Consider the following 19,891-nt stretch of genomic DNA (forward strand, 5'->3'; position numbering starts at 1 on the left):
TACTTCTATAGGTCTATAATTCTATATAGGACGTATCTAGAACTACTACTAAACCATTGTATTTTAATAATTGTGTTATCTGGCTTTATCTTTTGCTGTTTACGCAAAAGTTCTAAAATTTTACCCAAAGATGCTCCTAAATACAAATGGAAAATTTCCCCCATAAGATATGCCTCAAGCGAACTGCTTGTCGTTTACTCTTTCTCAAGGCAGCCGCTTCAAAGCATCCTCTAATTTGCTCAGTGATTAGTCTGTTCATTTAAACCCAACATGACTACTTTTCCTCTTGTCCATTCAGAATGATGACCGGCTTAACAGAATGAATCAAGCAGTCAAGCTTTTCCTGCTGCATACGGTGGAGTACGGGTCCTGGGTTGGAATGGTGATATTTGACAGTCAAGCCAAAGTACAGAGTGAACTCAAACAGATAACCAGCAACACAGACAGAGACGCACTCATCCAAAGCTTACCCACAGTAGCTTCCGGAGGGACATTTATCTGCTCTGGGCTTCGATCAGCATTTACTGTGAGACATGTTATCCTATTGTGGTTTGCCAATGTTTGCAATTTTTTTTCCTAAGAAATGTTTCCAGTGTTTCCACATTTGCCTTGGATCTAATTGAATTAGAAAACCAAGAGCAAAGCAGTGGTTCAAATGATGGAAAGACATAGGCCCCCAACTCTTATTAACTCATTTATTCATGATTTTGTTCTTTTTGCCATCTGTATAGTCATGCTTTTTCTGCACATATGCTTGCACTCATGGTATTCATGGTGGCCTTCTACATGCCAGGTATAGTGCTAGGCACTAAGGGTACCATGAAAGCCTGGGTGAGGTGCATTAACTATATTAGTAACACAAATAAGTGTATACTCATGAACTGTAATGAGTGCCGTGAAAGAAAAGTACACAAGGGTCTAAAAGTATCTTCTGTGGAAAAAAAAATCTATAAATATAGTGAAATTGTGAGGCAGCTGGACATGCCAAAGGACATCTTTTGGGGGGAAGAAAATGACTTGTTGAAGCAGCAGGCCCTAGGAACTTTAACTGTGATTGTATTAGGGTCATATCTAAAGAGCTCACTGGACCATCCCCCAGTTAGACATCAGCGTCTCCCCATCTTCAAGAAAATTTGATGTAAATTTTCTATCTAATATTTACTACTTTCATTGTAAATCTACTACCTACCTTTCCAGGGTTAAGCAGCAGAGCCTCTTCCAGGTATCCTGCATTTAAGCAAATCAAATCACCTGTCCTTCAGAGCGTCCACACCTTTGGCAGGCTAGCTCCTCAGCTAGAGTATGTTTGCACCTTAATTTGCATCTCAAATCATACCTGCCCTCAGCAAACCATCACAGGCATCATACACTTATTGGCATCATTTCTGATGCTTTCTTCTGTGTAGGAATATCTCTTTCTGAATCCTATAACATTTTTATTTAAAAACATCTCTTAAGACTTCTGGGCTCACCTGTCTAATTATTTAATCATGTATTTCAGCCAAGCAAAACTTCTTTAGAGACAGGATTTAATCTTTTTATTTCCCAGTCTGCTGACTTAGTATCATTTATATAGGAAGTTCATTGTTAATAAAATTGAACTGAGTTATTTGATACACTAATAACACCTAATGTTTAATTGCTCCAAATAATCTATATTTATGTAGGGGCTGTTTAGCCACATGGAACAGAACAGCAGGCTGAATGAATTGCGCTGGCCTAATGCTTCAGAACCTCACAACACCTTTGGCAGGTCTACCTTCTGCCTGCTCTTTGGGCACTACACACATATTGATAGGTGTTGGAGCTGTTACAGCTCCCAAAGAGGCTTCAGGAATATGTAGTTTCCAGGTCACATAGTTAGAAGTGGACACTGGACATGACCATTTCCTCAACACTTTGGCCCTTTCACTCCGCCTTGAAGATCAGTTCACTGAGAGTACTTTGTATTGTATACATAGATGCAAAACCCTCCTCCAGACCAGGAGTGTGGACCCTGTGCATACCTGGGTTCTGCTGCCTCTGCCATCACCCAAACTATGATTAAAGGCATGAAGGAGGGAAGAACACTGACAATGAAATTGCTGGTGTGCTGTACTGAACTCCTGCTGTACAGATCCCAGCTGGCATGGTGGCAAGCAGAGAATTTCTGATTCTGCATTTTTCATTCAGATGGGTGAGAGAGTGTGAGGGATGCAGCTGGAATTTAGACTGCTTCTCCTCCTGGTGGAGGCTGGGTGTGGGGTGAAGGAGCTTGTGTGACTTGTGAGAGGCGAAGGGCCTTGGAGCTCACATTGCCCTCCAGATCCCTGCTGGTCCCTGCTGCAGAACCTGGTCAGGTCTGTCCTGACCCCTGCAGTGGTGCCTGCAGAGGTGGTAAGAGCACCTGCTTGTTCTCTAGGTGTGGCCAGAGTCCAGTGGTCCTCCTTGGCCAGTTCCACCAGCACAGCAGAGTCTAGACAGCCCAGGTCCTCCAACAGGTCCCAGTCAGGCTGCTCAGACCTCAGCCCTTTGGCAGGATCATTTTCCACACCTGCTGACTTTCCGCTCAGTCTTCCTTATGGCAGATGAGGGAACATCTTCCTATTTCCCCTGACACACAGCACTGATGGGGAATGAGACAAGGGCGTCCACACTGGCCATTTCTCTAGCCTCTCAGGCCCTGAGCTTGGTCAGACCAAGGCCTCAACTGTAGCTGGCCAGCTCCTGGGCCTTGGCTCTGTTCCATGGCCACAGTCCCAGTTCTGCCCTCTCCTCGTGTCATCACGGCTGCCTTGTGTGCTGGCCTTTTCTCAGAGTTCACATAGGGAGGGAGACAGAAGGTTCCTCTTTCCTCAGCTTTCCCTTCAACCTTCTGAGGTTCTCATCCAGATTCTCAAGCAGCACTTAGGCCTGATTGCTTGTTTTCCCTACCTCGGGGTCTTTCCTTCCAGTCATTTAGGGGAACAATGGACTCCTACCTTCATCTCCTTAAATGGGTCACATATTCTTTTTTCTAACTTTTCTTCCATCACAATCTTATTATGTAAAATTAATTAATAATATTAATAATGGTGGCAGAACCAAGGATAGTTGAGACATAACAATCATAGGACAACTAGGAACTCAGGATTAATAGGAACAAAATACTTTGTTTTAATTAGAAGACTATGAAAAAAATTTAACTACTCCTATAATCTGGGAATAACCAGCCAGAACCAATGCCAGCCATAAACAGCTGCTTATTGTCAGAATGGTGAATATCATACAAGTTAAAATCTTCCCTGGGTCCAGTATCCTACAAATAACCTGTATTGTGAAGATGTTTTCAGAAGGGACGTTGGAACCTCTACAAGTACATCCAGGAGAGATCGGGTGAAGAAAATGAGAAAAATTTTTGCTGCTTCTCCAGTGCTGTCCATCCCCAGAAGTGCCCTCACCCCACAGAGTCCTTTTCTGTAGGAGGCCAACCAAGAGGAAAAACAATTGCCAAATTCCATGAAGCTGGGCATAGTGGTACCCAACTGTAATACCAGAACGCTAGGAGGCTGAGGAAAGGGAATCACAACTTTGAGCCAAGCCTGGGCAGCTTACTGACTTATCTCAAAACACTAGGGGAGTATAGCTTAGTGTGAAGGGCCTGGGTTCAGTCCAGGGGGAAAGAAAGAGAGAGAGAGAAAGAGAGAAAGGGAGAGACTGGTTCATTCATGTTGTTGGTGCCATAAAATCATGTCACATGATGTGATCATTTATGCATATCAAAAGTGTACCAATTAAATTAATTTAAAAAAGAAAAACAGGCCCATAAGCACTCCCACGAAGTTCTGTTTATTGCTCCTGGAATTTCTCCACTTGTCCCTTATAGAGAGAGTTTTTACATACCCCAATAATCCTGGTCCCGAATTATGTCTTTAGGTGATTAGGAAGAAATACCCGACAGACGGCTCTGATATTGTGCTGCTGACCGACGGGGAAGACAACACTATCAGTGGGTGCTTTAATGAAGTGAAAGAAAGTGGAGTCATCATCCACACAGTCGCCTTGGGGCTCTCTGCAGCTGAAGAGCTAGAGCATCTGTCTCAGATGACAGGTGAGGGATGAGTGAATGAGACCTGCTGTGTTGTCTCTCCCACTGGACTGAAAGCTCCATGCATTGGAGAGGAGAGGGACTTGGGATGAAAAGAGATGGGAGTGATCTTCTTGACCAACTAGTTGTCCTTCCCCCATTAGCCATGAGAATGAACTCTATCCATTTATCTTAACAACTTGGGCTAGGACTAGGGCAGTCTGGAGAAGATAGGTCAAGCAAGCATGGCACCTTAGTGAGGGCTCAGGGCTGCTTTCTTTCCCAGCACCTTATAAGAACTAAGAGGAATCTAATAGATTAACCAGGGCCACTTACTTTCAGTTGACAATGGCCAAGAGAGCCAAGGGAGACAGGTGACAAGCCACTGACTACGTACCACTGCAATACAAGTGTTATATTAGCAATGCAAAGTACTATAAGGCACAGAAAAGGTAGAATTTAACTTTTCCTGGGAAAGAAGGTCCTGGGGAGGAGAGCAAGGAGTAACATGAAAGGGCAAAGACCCTGATGAACAAAACAGAACGTTGCTCCGTACTGTATCATATAATGTAGTTTATCTATAAAGCATTAATGCATCATGTGTCTAACTCCCATGAACAGATGGGTTAACTAGATCCCATGTGTCTCTGGCTACTTTAGCAGAGTAGGTAAGCACAGTCTTTCTCTTTTACTTAGGTACGGATGGTATGAAAGATATAAATTATTATACTGAGCTGCCTTCTGGGGCAACTTGGATAAGATTTTAATAGCTGAAATATGATTTCACATTAACTGGGTTAGTTATGCTTATTCTAAATAGCCCAAGACTGGCAAGCTTGGTGCATAATCTTATTTTTACTATGTACCCTACTTTTCTATAATTATCCCTTTTTGTACTGGTATTTCTTGCTGTGGTCACCTGCACATCTTACTTGAGTTAGAAGAAAACTCTAGAACTGAGTGTGATAGAGTTACATCTCAAGCATAAACCAGTCTCCGGTGACTGATGGACACAGCAGTATAGATGATGGACACAGCAGTATAGAAGGCGGCCTTCTTGCCTCAGGGTGCAGTTCCTGATGCAGAGCCCCTGAAGGTGGCCTTCTGCTAGACTCCAAGTTTAGCTCCTCCCCCCATCACTCCCTCCCTCCCTACTCCTTTTTACTTGAGAGCCTTCTCTCCCTAAATCACATGAGCCCAAATGCCCAAGAGAGGCTTAATGAATTCTCTCATGTGCAAGTGCATGATTTTTAAAATGTAGATTTTATAGTATCAATTTTAGCTTCTCAGTCAAGGCTGCTATGCATATAGTTGAAGTAGCTAGATGACAGAGATACTGCTAAAGCTTTATTTACTAGTATTAAAAATGTAGTAACAACTTCTAAGTTAATTTGTGCATACGTTTGATGTTAATCTATTTTTACTTTAATAACCCAATTAAATATTTATTTTATGTATTCTGCCATTTTAGCGACAGCTAAAATGTTGCAAACACTTGCTTTCTGGAAAATAACCTCTGCTAATGTAATTGTGTTTTAGGAGGTCTACAGACATATGCTTCTGATGAAACTCAAAACAATGGCCTCATTGATGCTTTCGGGGCCCTTTCCTCAGGAAATGGAGCTATCTCTCAGCGCTCCATCCAGGTAGGAATTTTTCCTCCTTGGTTTTTTGTGTTTATATTTAATCATAGCCAAGATACAAAATTTCATGGTTAAAAGTTTTAAGTTCTATATTCCTCTAGTATTGCATTAAAATGAAAATAGAAGGTTCAGTTTGATATTAGACATTATTCCTAAAATGCAACAGTACACAATTAATGTTTACTTGCTTAGAAATAAAGCTAAATGAATTCCTCTAGAAATCAGCAATAGGTCCAAAAATTAACATCTGCTAGCAAGCACCCAAAGCACTATAATTGTCTCAGAATTTTCTTCACAGTAAATTATCTCATTACAAATTTTCTGGGATATGTGTTCAGGGATTATTTGCTGTTTTTTTCCATTACCTCAAATCTCTAATATTTGCCAAGATTGTCACATAACACAGGGGAAGCACTTTGCACTGTAGAAAGTCCACGGTGTCCATTCAGATGCCTGCAGTTCAGTCCTTGGTCTGTCATTAACTCCAACCAGAAGCCAAGCCTGTCTAGGTATGAACTAGAAAATGTCCATGACCCCATCTGGTTCTAGAGTTTCCAGAAAACCAAATTATCTTTCAGAATTCTTGGGACTATTTTTAAGAGGACAAATGTATTTTAAAATACTCATTGTAGTAGTTGCACACATTACTTACATGAGTTTTTTAACTAGAGAGAATAAATAATCAATAATGACATTAGTGTAAATTATATTATTATACAATTAATTATTTTATTATAAAAGTTTGGGTAAAGGTAAAAGAATATGAGAATGTCCAAGTCTAAATGTCACATTTCAAAACCATAGACTTTTGGGTCTACTGATATAACATTTATTCAATCTAGGAAGACAGTGACCATACCGATCTGGGCTATCCTTGATCAGATTTAGAGAATTAAACTCAAGAGCCTGGTTTGGAAATGAAAGGAAAATGTCTCAGAAAAGTAATTTCCTAATGAAATGACAAACTCACAGGCAGTTTTAGGAATTGTTTTTATATAAATAAATTTAACAGGGTTAGGAGAAATGATCAGGACTCACCAACCTGCCACAAGAAGCAGATCTAAGGGCCCTTCATATCCTAGATCATTAATAATCTACATGTGAAACTAAGAAACCTGGCTCCATGACCAGGCCACTCTATCTTCTAAATTAATAATTAATAATTAATAATATCTAGGAGATAATTCTCAAAATCACATTTTCTACAGAAGGCTGATTAATCCTTCCCCACTCCAATCCCTGCTCTGAAGTTCCTCTATTCCAAAAAACAAATCCACCTTGGTCATCAACATATTTCATCTATCTTCATAGGGACAATGGGGATGGTCAGCATAGCAATTAGTTATTTGTAATTTAAATAATTTATGTGTGGGTGAAAATAAGTCAGAGACAATCCTTGTAAGGTTTATAGTTAGTAAATGTGATTAGCCATGTACTCTCATAACTTTAAGATAAGTGTAATGTGATGGACATCAGAGACTGAGAAATAAAAAGCTAAGAGAGTTCACAGGAAGAAGAAGTGTTGTACAAGTAATAAATGACGTGAACATCAAAGGAAGTTTCATGGCGAAAGTGATTGGAGAGAGGTATTGGGATTGAACCCAAGACCTTAGCACTGAGCTACACCCCCACCTCCTTTTTATTTCTCTTGAGACAAGATCTCACTAAGTCACTAAATTGCCCAGGCTTGGCTCGAATTTACAATCCTCCTGCCTCGGCTTCCCAGAGTGCTGAGGTTACAAGCTTCTGACAGCATGCCCAGCTGAGAAAGTGATAGTTGACTTCAATTTTTAAGGATAAGTAAGGTTTAGACAAATGGAGAGAAATGTAAAGATTTCTAGGAAAAGCAGAGAGTGCAAAGTTATAGATTTATAATAGGGATTTTTTTAAAGTTAGGGATTTATTAAAGTTAGAGATTCATAAGGATCCTTTTAGAAAGTGCTCTTGTTTTCATAGAAAATTGTGGACACTAAGACTAGAAAAATAATTTAGAACTGGATCATAATAGTTGTAAGCACCAAACCAAGGACTTGGGCATCACTGATGGCTTTTTAATGGGCACTTGGGAGTGGGGAGAAGTGGGAAAGACCGTGAGATGTGAGCTGTGTTCTCTAGAAGGTAAAGAGTTGTTTTCTTAACAGCTGGAAAGTAAGGGATCAACCCTTGAGAACCTTCAGTGGATGAATGGCACAGTGATTGTGGATAGCACAGTGGGAAAAGACACTTTATTTCTTATCACCTGGACAAAAAAGGAGCCCCAAATTTTTCTCTGGGATCCCAGTGGAACAAGACAGAATGGCTTTGTAGTGGACAAAGCCACCAAACTGGCCTACCTCCAAATCCCAGATATCGCTAAGGTATGGAGACAGGTTTTTTTCCCCCCTTCTCATAATCTGAAAAGATAAAACAAAGTTTTAACAGAATAATTATGACTTTTTAAATGTTGGTAGTTGCTAAGAGGAGGGTAAGTATTGAATCAAGAAGAAAATGGTAGAAATATCTCCATCCAGTGGAAAATGACTCTGTTTGCCATCAGGTCAAAAGAAAGGAAATTGATGATGTTTTGTCCAAATACTAAAAGGAGAATCTTCATATTACATAGCATTGAAGATGGAAAACAATCCTTGAAGTTTTGACAACACGAAAAGAGTTTCCTCTACCTTAGAAATCCATCTCTTGGAAAACCAAGGCAATGATATATGAAGGCACAGCTTTTAGACCTCATTTTCTCTGGTTGGGACCTTCTCGACTATGGGGACCATGTAGTCTGCTCAAATATTATGAAAGTTGCTTTGGCTGACCAAGTGTCAAGGATGCCCACATCTTAGATATGGATATGTTTGCAACACACTGTGTCAACAGGCTTTTCCTATAGGTGACACTGAAGTCAAGCCTTTGTCACACTGTAACTCATTGGAAATGTCTGCATCTATTTTGGTCAGGTTGGCATTTGGAAATACAGTCTGCAAGCAAGCTCACAAACTCTCACTCTGACTGTCACCTCTCGCGCATCGAGTGCCACCCTGCCTCCAATTACAGTGACCTCCAGAACGAACAAGGACACAGGCAAATTCCCCAGTCCTATGATAGTTTATGCAAATATTCGCCAAGGAATCTCACAGATTCTCAGGGCCAGTGTCACAGCTGTGATTGAATCGGCCAGTGGAAAAACAGTCACCTTGGAATTACTGGACAATGGAGCAGGTAACCATCCAAAAAATTGGAAAACATATTTTTGTTTTTCCAAGAAGCAACGAGGGAATTGCAGAAGGGTATGGGTCTGGTGAGGGAGCCCAGCTGTGGTCTCGTGGGGGGCTGGCTGGAAGAATCCTCTGTGTCCCCATAATTCCTGCATTCCAAAACGCTGGAAAACATGGAGAAGGGCTTGCCTTCACTTTTGCAAAACCAAAATGCATTAGCGGCTGGAGCTCAATAGGCTCAGAGACTCTAGAGAGATTTTAGACCCCCAAACTAAAAGAAGATAAATTAATAGATTATTTTGTTAGATATTCTCTCTCTCTGTCTCTCTCTCTCTCTTTCTCTGATTCCCTTCCTTCCTCTCTCTCTCTCTACACACACACATACACACACAATGCATATATATGTATATGCATATGTATATATAAGCATATATAGAGATATATAGATATATATATCTTCATCTTTATGTTTACCATACACTTTTAGACATTATTATTCCTACATTAGAGTGAATAAATGGAAGCTTTCATATTTAAAAAATAGCAGCAATGGATCCCAGCACACTTCTGCATGATTACTATGTCTATGCAGACTCTATGTTAGCTTGTTCCCAAAGTCAAATCTCTGCCCATTATTCTTGTATTCAAGAAACCTACCAGAGAGAGAAAAAGAATTCTACATTTCTTTTCAGAAGAAACATGTCTGCTTACCATGATGCAAATATCCTTATTAAAATGAATTTCCCAGCTAAATCTACCTTGAAAAGTCAGGAATTTTATTGAATATATAATATTTTTTCTTCCCTAGTCATATACGGTAATTTTATTCTGGTTGAACAAATACTTACTGAATAGTTATCTTGTGCTATGTTGGGTGTAACAGAGACACATGACATGATCTCTAATTTTCAAAAAGAATGAATAATTCAGGAAAATAGACATACAAAACTACACACACACACACACACACACACACACACCACACACAGTGGTAAAATAAGAAGTAGGCCTAATTCTTAGCACAATCAAATCTTAAGGACTTTTGGAGATAATGCTGATTTCTCTTTGCTTTGAGAAATGCTAATCCATATATGAACTGGAAATATATGAATGCCCAGATACCTTTAAAACATTCATTATATCCTTCATTTTCCTGTCCAGGTGCTGATGCTACTAAGAATGACGGTGTCTACTCCAGGTATTTTACAGGTTATGATACAAATGGAAGATACAGTGTGAAAATATGGGCTCTGGGAGGAATTAATACAGCCAGACAGAGAGCAGTGTTCCAGGCAAACGGAGCCATGTACATGTCTGGCTGGATTGAGAACGGTAAGCAACTTGGCTTAAGTAAAAGGCTTAGAAACAGGAGGAAACCATTAAGTCTGGGAGGCAGAATGATTCAGGATTAATTTAGGGTTTCTCAACCTTGGCACTATTGGCATTTGGGGCCAGACAACCTTTTGCTGTTGGGCACTGTGCAGTGTACTGTCGATTATGCAGCAACATCCCTGGCCTCCCCTCACCAAGATGTCAGTAGCAGCCCCCACTCATGACAGTAAAAAATGTTCCCAGACAGCATCCATTGTTCTCTAAAGAGACAAAATAGTTGAAAACCACTTGATAAAACATAGTTTTTTACTATCTTGGTACAAATCCTAGCCCTCTACCAAATAAAATGTAAAATTTCTTTGTGCTTCGCTTTTCTCTGTTGTAGAGATAATAATGATAACTGCTCATTTGATGGTAGTGAGGAATAAACAGGGAAATATATCTAGTGTCTTGCTGCTAGAAAATATTGTTTAATAAGTGATTTTATTGTATTTTAAAACTTTAAAATATTTTGTAATGAAGCTCATTTCACTGATATTAACAATTCCACAAAATAAAAATATAATTTAGAGTTTATTGTGTACATCAATATTATCATAAGCCTGCTGTCTCCCTTTCCTGCCTTCTTCCTGCTCAGACCAAAGAGGACAGTAGACAAATCTGATACTGGCCAGCACACTGAGCCCACATGTAACCAGACGGGAAAATTATGCCTATGAAATAGATAATTCCATACCACTCTTGTTGCAAAAACCTGCCCTGGATAAGTGCAGGAATTGGGATGAAGAGTGAGTCCAATAGGTTCTAGGCCTTGCTTTCCATCCATCTCCATTGTGTCTTGGGCAGGCCTCTTCTTGTCACTCAATGGAGAAAGAGAAGAGCTTCTCCAAGAAGCTTCCCCATGTCCTCTTTTCTTGGGTGAAAGAGGACTCTGGGATATATGGTGTCCTATCAGCAAGGATGATCATAGGAAAAGCATGCTTTAAAAGATACCTGTCTTAGTTACTCTCATGGCTGGAACAGAATATCCAACAGCCACAAGTTAAAGGAGGAAAGGTTTATTTTAGCTCACACTTTGTAGAGGTTTCAGTCATAGTCATCTGGCTCTAAGGCAGGGTAGAATGGCAGAAGAGCATGGCAGAGGAGAAGCAGACCATGGCAGGGCGGGCAGCAGGCAGCAGCCTTCTGTCTTCTTTCCCTTTTTATTCTATCCAGGCTACAAGCCTATTGGTTGGTGCCACTCATTCCCGGGGTGAGTCTTCCCTCTTCAGGAACCCCATCATCCACACCTGGAACTATGCTAAATAAATCAGTGAACAAATTCAATAACACACACCCATGGTCCAAAGCCCATCTGTAAGTGCATGAAGTTTTGGTGGGAGATCTAGATATAACCCATAACAATACCTTTGCATCCAAGACACTTTCATATATTTCATCATATTTTATTACTGTTTTCCCTTCCTGAGTTAGGAAGAAAATTTAGGAGAGGACAGGGTTAGTGACAAAATTTAGCCTTAGCCTTAGCTCAGTGTTTAATTACATCAGTGTAATTACATCATTCTCCTAAATACCTCTTTCACAGACAGAGAAGTAGAGCCAGAGCATTTGTTTGAATCCAAAGATTACTTTTATACAAGAAGAATGTGAAGAAAATTGGGATTGTTACAAGAACAAAGTTCCCATGAATTTATTGAGTAAATTGGAAGTCTTTCAGAAGTATAAAATGTTGGAACTCTTAACATAAAACATTTAATGAGAAATTGTAATCAAACAAGGAAGATAAAACACAAGTATGGAGAAAGTGAAAGAAGGATGCTTAGAACAAATAATCAAGGAAACTCTTGAAGGCCTAGATGATTCATTATTAACAAAATGGGAAAGATCATGAAGCTCACAGTATTGTTTATCTGGGTGAGAGATTTCTTAAAGAAATCAGGCTTAAAACAGAAGCAATATTTAAACTGACCTTGTGGAAAGCCAAGATCAGGGTTGGCAAAAAATGAAAAATAGATAATTACAGAGCAAAAGTTATGAAAATAGCCTTGCAAAAGGTTTTTCACTAAATCTGAAAGTATCTGTGAGATAAAGAAATGTCATTCTTTTTTTTTCTCTGATGCAACCTGATTTGAGGTCTCATACATGAGTTGCTGAAGTGAACACTGACTTGGGATGGGGTCTTGTCACCAAATATTTAATAGAAATTTCATCTGTGGGAGAAAAGAAGAGTTGGAAGAGGGTTATCCAATAAGAACTAGAGGGAAGTACAGCCATTTAGTGGTGTTGCTTACCATATTTTGAATAATCTTTTAATACAGGTGAAATAAAATTGAATCCACCAAGACCTGAAAATAATAAGACTCAAAACAAACAAGTGTGCTTCAGCAGAACATCTTTAGGAGGTTCATTTGTAGCCTCTGATGTCCCAAGTGCTCCCATCCCTGACCTCTTTCCACCTTGTCAAATCACTGACCTGAGGGCAAAGATCTATGGGTACAGTCTCATCAATCTGACCTGGACAGCTCCTGGCGATGATTATGATCATGGACAAGGTAAGCTGAGCAGTGTGGACTCTGTCAAGTTTACCAGCCAAGCAGTGGTACAGAAGGAAGTGAGGAAGGAAGGTGTGTGGGAATGCAGGATGGGGCAGAGGGCATGGGATTCTTGGATATTCTCTGAAATAAAAGGAAAAGGGTTTTAAAGGAGAGAAAAGATGGCCTACTTGAGGAACACAACTTCAAAGAGAAGAAGTTTATTATGGCTCACAGTTTCAAAAGTTTCCATAGCTCCCAGGAAGAATCCACATGGTGGAAGGGTCTGCCACAGAGGAAAGCCTTTCATGTCATCTTGGCCAAGAAACACAGGGAGAAGAGAGGAGCCAGGGAGAGAGACACACTTCCAGGTCAGGCCACCAGTGATCCGCCTCTTCTAAGGAGGTCACACCTCTCAACAGGACATGCAGCACTATTAGAACAGCATCCTCATGATCCAATCACTTTCCAAACACATGAGGATTTGGGGACCGTTTTAGACCTAAGCCATAACAGGGAATAAGAGATTTCAGCCAAGAAAGGCAAACCTTAGGGTTTTTTTCTCAAATTATTCCCTTGCCAAATTATCCTAGGAAACCCCACTTTTCAGTAGTGTTCTCTGGAGAAGGACTAGGAATAGAGTATAAGTATCTATGGAGCAGAAATGTCCTTTTGGAGAAGTCTCAGGTCCTGCCAGACTCTGCCTCTCAAAAGGTGATCTATGTATAGCAGCATAGGCATCACGGGGACACTTGTTAGAAATGCAGAACCTCCAGCCCCACCTCAGGTCTAATGAACTAGAGCCTGCATTGTAAGATCTCTGGGTGATTTGTATGCACATTAACATTTAAAAAGCATTGGTATCAAAATCTCCTTTATAAATAATAAAACAATAAGCAATAAATAAACAACCTCTTCTCTCTGCCAGAAATATTGAGGAAAGTTTTAAGGCATGACCAGTACAATTTTATATTCATCTTTTTTTCAGGATTTACAAATAAGAATATAGAAGAAACATTAATCATTGACAATATGAACCATTGATTTCACTTATTCATTGAAACCTTATGGGATGGTGATATAATTTCTAATTGACTGTTAACAATTATAATGTGAGAATTACAAGTCATATTTTCCCTTTTTCTTTATAGCTTCCAAGTATATCATTCGAATAAGTACAAGTATTCTTGATCTCAGAGACAAGTTCAATGATGCAGTTCAAGTGAACACGAATGATCTCATACCAAAGGAGGCCAACTCTGAGGAAATCTTTGTGTTTAAACCAGAAAACATCACTTTTGAAAATGTCACAGATCTTTTCATTGCTATTCAGGCTGTTGATAAGGTCAATCTGGAATCAGAAATATCCAACATTGCCCGAGTGTCCTTATTTATTCCTTCTGCTCCAGAGACACCTAGTCCGGATGACACTTCTGCTCCTTGCCCTAATGTTAGTATCAACAGCACCATTCCTGGCATTCACATTTTAAAAATTATGTGGAAGTGGATAGGGGAATTGCAGCTGACCCTGGCCTAACACTGAGTTTTCATGCGACGAGCAAAATAAATCATCCAGGCTATTGATTATAACATTTTCTAAATTATATTTTAGGCTTCCTGCAGGGGGCAATATAATAAAATGCTAAACAAGTAGGAACATAGGAGTATAAATGTATTCTCTCCATTGGAATCCAAAAATTTAATCATTGCTCAGTCTTTTAATAATGATTTGAATTCTAGATAAAAGAAGTGCTTGTATCAATACATGAGAGTATGTTTTAATTTATTTTTAAGAAGCTTTGCCTGCTAAAAAGGACATGCAATTGTTGTTCATCTAATGAGTAGCTAAAGGATTTTGTTTACTTTTGAAGGATGCCAGAAATGCCCAAGGTAAATTATTTAAATGTAAAAGACATAACTTGTAATGTATGGGATTTGGAATATGTTTTTATGTTGCTAGATTTGAGCAAGGATAATGCATTTAAGGAAGTCCTGAAAGAAATAACTACATGAAGTTTCCACAGACACAGACATGTGTGCTAGGTGCATGAAATTACAAATCAGTGATGCTCAAGGGATTGCATTTAGAGCAAGGCCTTACAATCTAAGGGTTAAAAAGCAGAAGACAACCACTACCATTATCACCCCGCTGGCCAGGCGGTAGGGTGGGGATGAGGTGAGCAGGGTTTCAAGATCATGGCCAAGAAGAGAACAGTGTGACATTCTTGTTATCATTTTTCATTATTTTATCTGATAATGATGATGGGCACCATTACTGGACTTCTGCTAAGCTCCAGGCACTAAGTGCTACACATATTCACACCCAGTCACTCTTCTAATATTTGGGGCTTCTTGGGCAAGAGTACATAAGAAGATCTAGATACTGTGTGGCTAAATATGCAGTCATAATAAATTAAGATAATAAGCTCATAATACTGACAAATATATCTTCATACTGAACTGGAAAGCCAGGTTCACATTTAAAATTCTTAGAAACCTCTCAGTGTCACATTGGAACATAGCAGCTGTGGAGATGAACAGGAGAGATACCCCCTTTTCTTCCTGCCCGTCTCCATCCACAGTCCAAATCCCAAGGGGCTCATGTCCATGAGTATGGCTCCATCAGTCCACACACCATATCGACAGTTGCCCTTTGGCCATCTCTCCAGCCTGGAGGTGCGCACACCTTTGATCCTCTCTGCTCTAGTGAGACCCGATCCTGGTCCCAAAGTCAGCTCTGGCCTATGCAGACCACAGAATGAGGATCGGTTACCTGTGAGGGAACCTCAGTTCATGCATCTGAAGTATGTCCTATAATTGAAGGTCCCTCAAAGGATAGGCACATCCCTTTGGCCCTGTGGATTTGTCACTCCATCAAAGGAGGACATAACTTGGGGAGCCTTATGCAAAATGAAACTTCAAGACCTCTTTATCAAATGGTAGGAAAAGAGTAAAGTGAAAGCTAATAAGATGTAGAATTTTTTTTATTTCTTCCACAATGCTTTTCTTGTTGTGTTTTTTGTTAGCCATTTAATATTGCTCTAGGTAAAGAAATATTATAATTTTAAAGAATCATACAAATATCATCATTTGTTTTTATATTATGCAATGACAGTTTTAAATACAGATGTAACTTAACTTGCATGATGAATATACATACAATATGTATTTTGTAGATTATACATACCTGTGTGCTTTGCTTTGCCAGAACAATGAAAGCATAGCATAAAACATACTACCAATTCCCTCTGCTTTTGGCTTGCTGATGAGTTAGAAAGGGCTGACTGTAAAGGGGACCATTTTGTCCTATCTTTCTCTTTCCTTCTATGTCTTTTCACAGGTATTTGGCTGATATAGAGGAGTAACAGAAAAGAAAAGCGCATTCTTTGTAGTTTATGGTTCTTAGAATGTCACTGCATTCTTTCTGTATTTGAAGAAAGTTTTTGTTTGAACTGAAAGTGTGTTGTCTCTGGCTGTCAGGGAGCCTGGTTTTCCATCAAGAATACGATGTGCTCGCCTTGCATTGTGGGACTCTCTGAGCTCCCACGCACTGTGGGTTCACCTGAATTCTGGGCACAAACAATGCCAGAAACCTGTTTGCAAATGGCATAGCAGGGAACACTGAACACACACACACACGCGCGCGCGCACACACACACATGCACGCGCACACATGTATCTCCTCCACTTACGTTCTCCATGGTCCCATAGCACTTCCCTTATAAAACAAACATTCAAAAATAAAGTTATTAAGAATTTCAAGACAGCCACAGCAGAGCATTCAAGCAAGCACAGGACTGTTCTGAGAAGAGGGTCAGATGTGATGGCCCAGGTCTGTTGTTCACAAAGCCAGTCCTGGAGGAGGCACAGCCAGGGAAGGGCCAGAGCAGGGCCCTCTAAAAGGAAGGCATGTCCTATCAAAAAGCTGCAGAGTTGGACAACTAAGGCTTAGATCTGAATACTCTGCCTGCAATCTCATCTACTATGTGATGGAAGCTGTATTATCTCCCTAGAAACAGAAGCCCAGTCATGTGACCCAAGCCAATGTTACACACAGCTCAGATTCTCAGTTGTTCTGTTCCTCATAGCCAAGAAACATTTTCAAGTTATTTCACTGACAGGCTGGCTCCAGAAACAGAGTTATAATTATACTCATGCCATTCACAAGATATTGGCTTGATGAAGTCAACTACTACAGAAGTAATAATGATTATACTATTCAGACTAATATTTACTTTTATGAGAGAATAGCTAGTATTTACTGAGCATCTACTATGTGCTAGATGATCCTCTAAGAGCTTCTGTTAGAATATCTTACTTTTCTTCACAGAAATTCTATGAGGTCAGCAATATTTTTATGCACATTTAACAAATCAGAAAGCTGAGGGAAAGAGTGATTCAACAAATTGAGTAAGGCCGTATAACCAGTTAGTGACAAAGTCAACTTGTTCAACTAGGGCAGTTCTGCTACTTTGAACCATCTCTCCACATGAATGATGTCTATGCCAGCAAAGCCCACTAGCAGGCAGGTGGAAGCAAAGTCATTCATCCTGAAAGGACAGTCAGTAGGATACTGACTATTTGTAGGATACTACAACCAGGACTTTAATAACATTTTAATTTATGTGATGAAAATAACTAAATACATATTAGCCACTTTTTCTTGTATTTTGCTTTTTAGAAAATAATTTGTAAATACTTTTATTATAGACCTAATTCTTTACCATGTGGCCAAAACCCCACACGCAGGAAACATTCCATGAGGTTCCATATGAGGAAACATTTTATATTTAACTGGGTATCCTGTGTACCTTCCTTATCTACCCTTCAGGTACAGTCAGGAACCAGGAAATAAATGGAAAGCCCCACTGACTCAAAGAAGGGATTGTTCTCAACATTGACTTTAGCTTTGTGCGTCAATCAAATTTTCTAACTTAACATACATGGTTAGTTGCCTAGTTTGCTTGTTTGTTTTGTTTTCTGTTTTTATGCTGGATAATGTGTTCATGAAACTTGACAATTTAGCACAACAAAGTTAATCTAGTTTGTTTTGTTGTTCTGTTTTATTTGTGGAGTGAATCAAAGCTATGAGGTAACTCATGTGTCAGGTATATATACCAACTAGTGAATCAGTGGTTCTGAGTAATAAGCAGTGACAAAGTTAACCAAGAATAACAAGCAGAAGATCCTAAGCACTAGGATTTATGCTTATCAATTTTCTTATCTCAGAATAAGAGTATCTTTCTTAATTTTCTGTGTGCTCTGAGAAATCTCAGTGATTGGGAACGACGCCAACAAATCTGTGTTACCAAAATAAATTATTTTTACTTTTCAAACTAACAAAAGTATCTTTAAATGTTAATACTAATGAGTGCAGTGAGGTGTATGCTGTCAAATGCTGTCTCATGGACTACAAATAAGTACTGTCTTTCTTGAAAAAACTGATAATTGCAAGGCCCGTAAAAATGCTTACTTCTTGATGCATCAGTTTGTGTCCGGACATACCCATAAAGAAATAACTTTGCTGATAAAGATGTTCTTAGCAACATTATTTTAAAATGCTAAATTAAAAATGATCTTAATATTTGATAATGAGTAAATTATGATATGTTCATATGATGAAATTCTAGCCAATCATTTAAAATGGATTTCATTAAATACAATAAGATGCTTAAAAATATATCTCTTCACTAGTTACGTAACATTAGGCAAGTTAACTTATTTCTCTCTACAACTTATTTCTCTGTGCTTGGTACAGAGGAAATACTAAGTCAATGTTAATTATTTTATCACCTCTATCATCATCTTCATTCTCACTCCAAAACAGTTTTTGGTGGATTTCTTAAAATGTCCAGTTTTTAAATTTTAAAATATGTAGTTTGATCTTAATGGTTTAAGAAATATTGTGTGGGCATGTTTGGGCGTGTGTGTGTATGTGTGTGTGTGCACATATGTGTTTACATGTAAAATAACAAGTAATTAAAAATTTCTTCTTTAAACCCTACAATATTTTCCATTTTTAAAATAACAAATGTATTATTTATTATCAGAACAGAAGTTTTTCGATATAATACTGAATGTGTATAATACATTGAGAAAGGATTTATTCTGCTTGGTATATCTTCTTTTAGAAAGATAAGCATGAAAATAGCTAAAATTAGGCTTTGAGACTAAATGAGTTACACTTCACTATCTGGAAAATTCAGTGACATTATTTATTTCTGATTAATGTCAGACAATGAGACTACAAACAGTAACAAAGGATATCAAATTGCCTGAGACTGCTTCATCCTGATCATCCTAGATAGCAGCCTGCTGCTTGATACCTAGGTGTTTTCACCTGGCACCATATCAAATTTCAGGAAATTATCCCCTGGAATGTCCCAGAATTTTTTCTAGATTGAAAGAGTTCCCCATAAAAGTCTGATTCTGTATTGCTTCCTAGATAATCTGTAGTCTGAGCTAGTTCAGAGTTCTCTCACGGACTTACTTCCTGAAAGAGCAACAATTTAGCTACTGTCCTGTAAATTTTCCAACTAATAAAGAGGGCCCTCAGCTACTGTAATTTCATTACAATTCAGGCTACTGTAATTTCACTACAATTCAAATGTATAATCTGTTCTTTGGAAACAGTACAACCATATATTCTGAGAGTAAACGGGAAATGCTTCAATAGGCTTAACAAGCTATATCTCTTTAAATTTCTGCATCAGATTGCAGCTCATAGAACAATTCAAGCCCCTCAGTATTCATTTCTTTAGTCTGTTACAAGACGGTTCCTCTTTCTTTCATTTCTTACTTCTATGACTAAGTGGTACACAAACAAGAGGAGAATCTGCTGGGACTCACCCAATAGGAGTGACCACCTTTCCATGGTGTTAGTATTGTCTTCCTAAAGTAGCAGAAAGTGAGAAACCCAAAGTATAAATAATTTAAATAGCAAAATAAAAGAGAGATGATGGGAAACAAGGAGGTAGATCTTGCGGAAATGGGAAGAGGGTCTGGGGATGGGGGAAAGAGGTACAGGAGAGATGAAAGGGGAAGTAAAAGATCAAGGTGTGATATGCATATGTACCAACTCCCCATGGTTACAGTAGGTATTATGTATCACAAACATACCAATAAAAATAATAAAGTAAC

The 19,891-nt window shown here is 39.1% G+C and overlaps 1 protein-coding gene across 1 annotated transcript in view; it reads left to right on the plus strand.

Annotated features, from left to right (window-relative positions):
- Clca1 (chloride channel accessory 1) overlaps nucleotides 1-18,753 on the plus strand; it is a 31,460-nt gene extending 12,707 nt beyond the window's left edge. Inside the window, exons 7-14 of the mRNA XM_004841341.3 lie at nucleotides 299-526; nucleotides 3,895-4,069; nucleotides 5,585-5,691; nucleotides 7,830-8,045; nucleotides 8,631-8,892; nucleotides 10,050-10,220; nucleotides 12,539-12,772; nucleotides 13,903-18,753. Coding sequence (XP_004841398.1) covers nucleotides 299-526; nucleotides 3,895-4,069; nucleotides 5,585-5,691; nucleotides 7,830-8,045; nucleotides 8,631-8,892; nucleotides 10,050-10,220; nucleotides 12,539-12,772; nucleotides 13,903-14,288 — 1,779 coding nt within the window. The 3' untranslated portion in view covers nucleotides 14,289-18,753. The remainder of the gene's footprint in view (nucleotides 1-298; nucleotides 527-3,894; nucleotides 4,070-5,584; nucleotides 5,692-7,829; nucleotides 8,046-8,630; nucleotides 8,893-10,049; nucleotides 10,221-12,538; nucleotides 12,773-13,902) is intronic.
- The last annotated feature ends 1,138 nt before the right edge of the window (nucleotides 18,754-19,891 follow it).

Source organism: Heterocephalus glaber, unplaced genomic scaffold, assembly GCF_053883595.1.
Source record: "Heterocephalus glaber isolate CG9 unplaced genomic scaffold, H.glaber_assembly_v1.0 deba00001442, whole genome shotgun sequence".
In the NCBI taxonomy this organism is placed as follows: Eukaryota; Metazoa; Chordata; class Mammalia; order Rodentia; family Bathyergidae; genus Heterocephalus; species Heterocephalus glaber.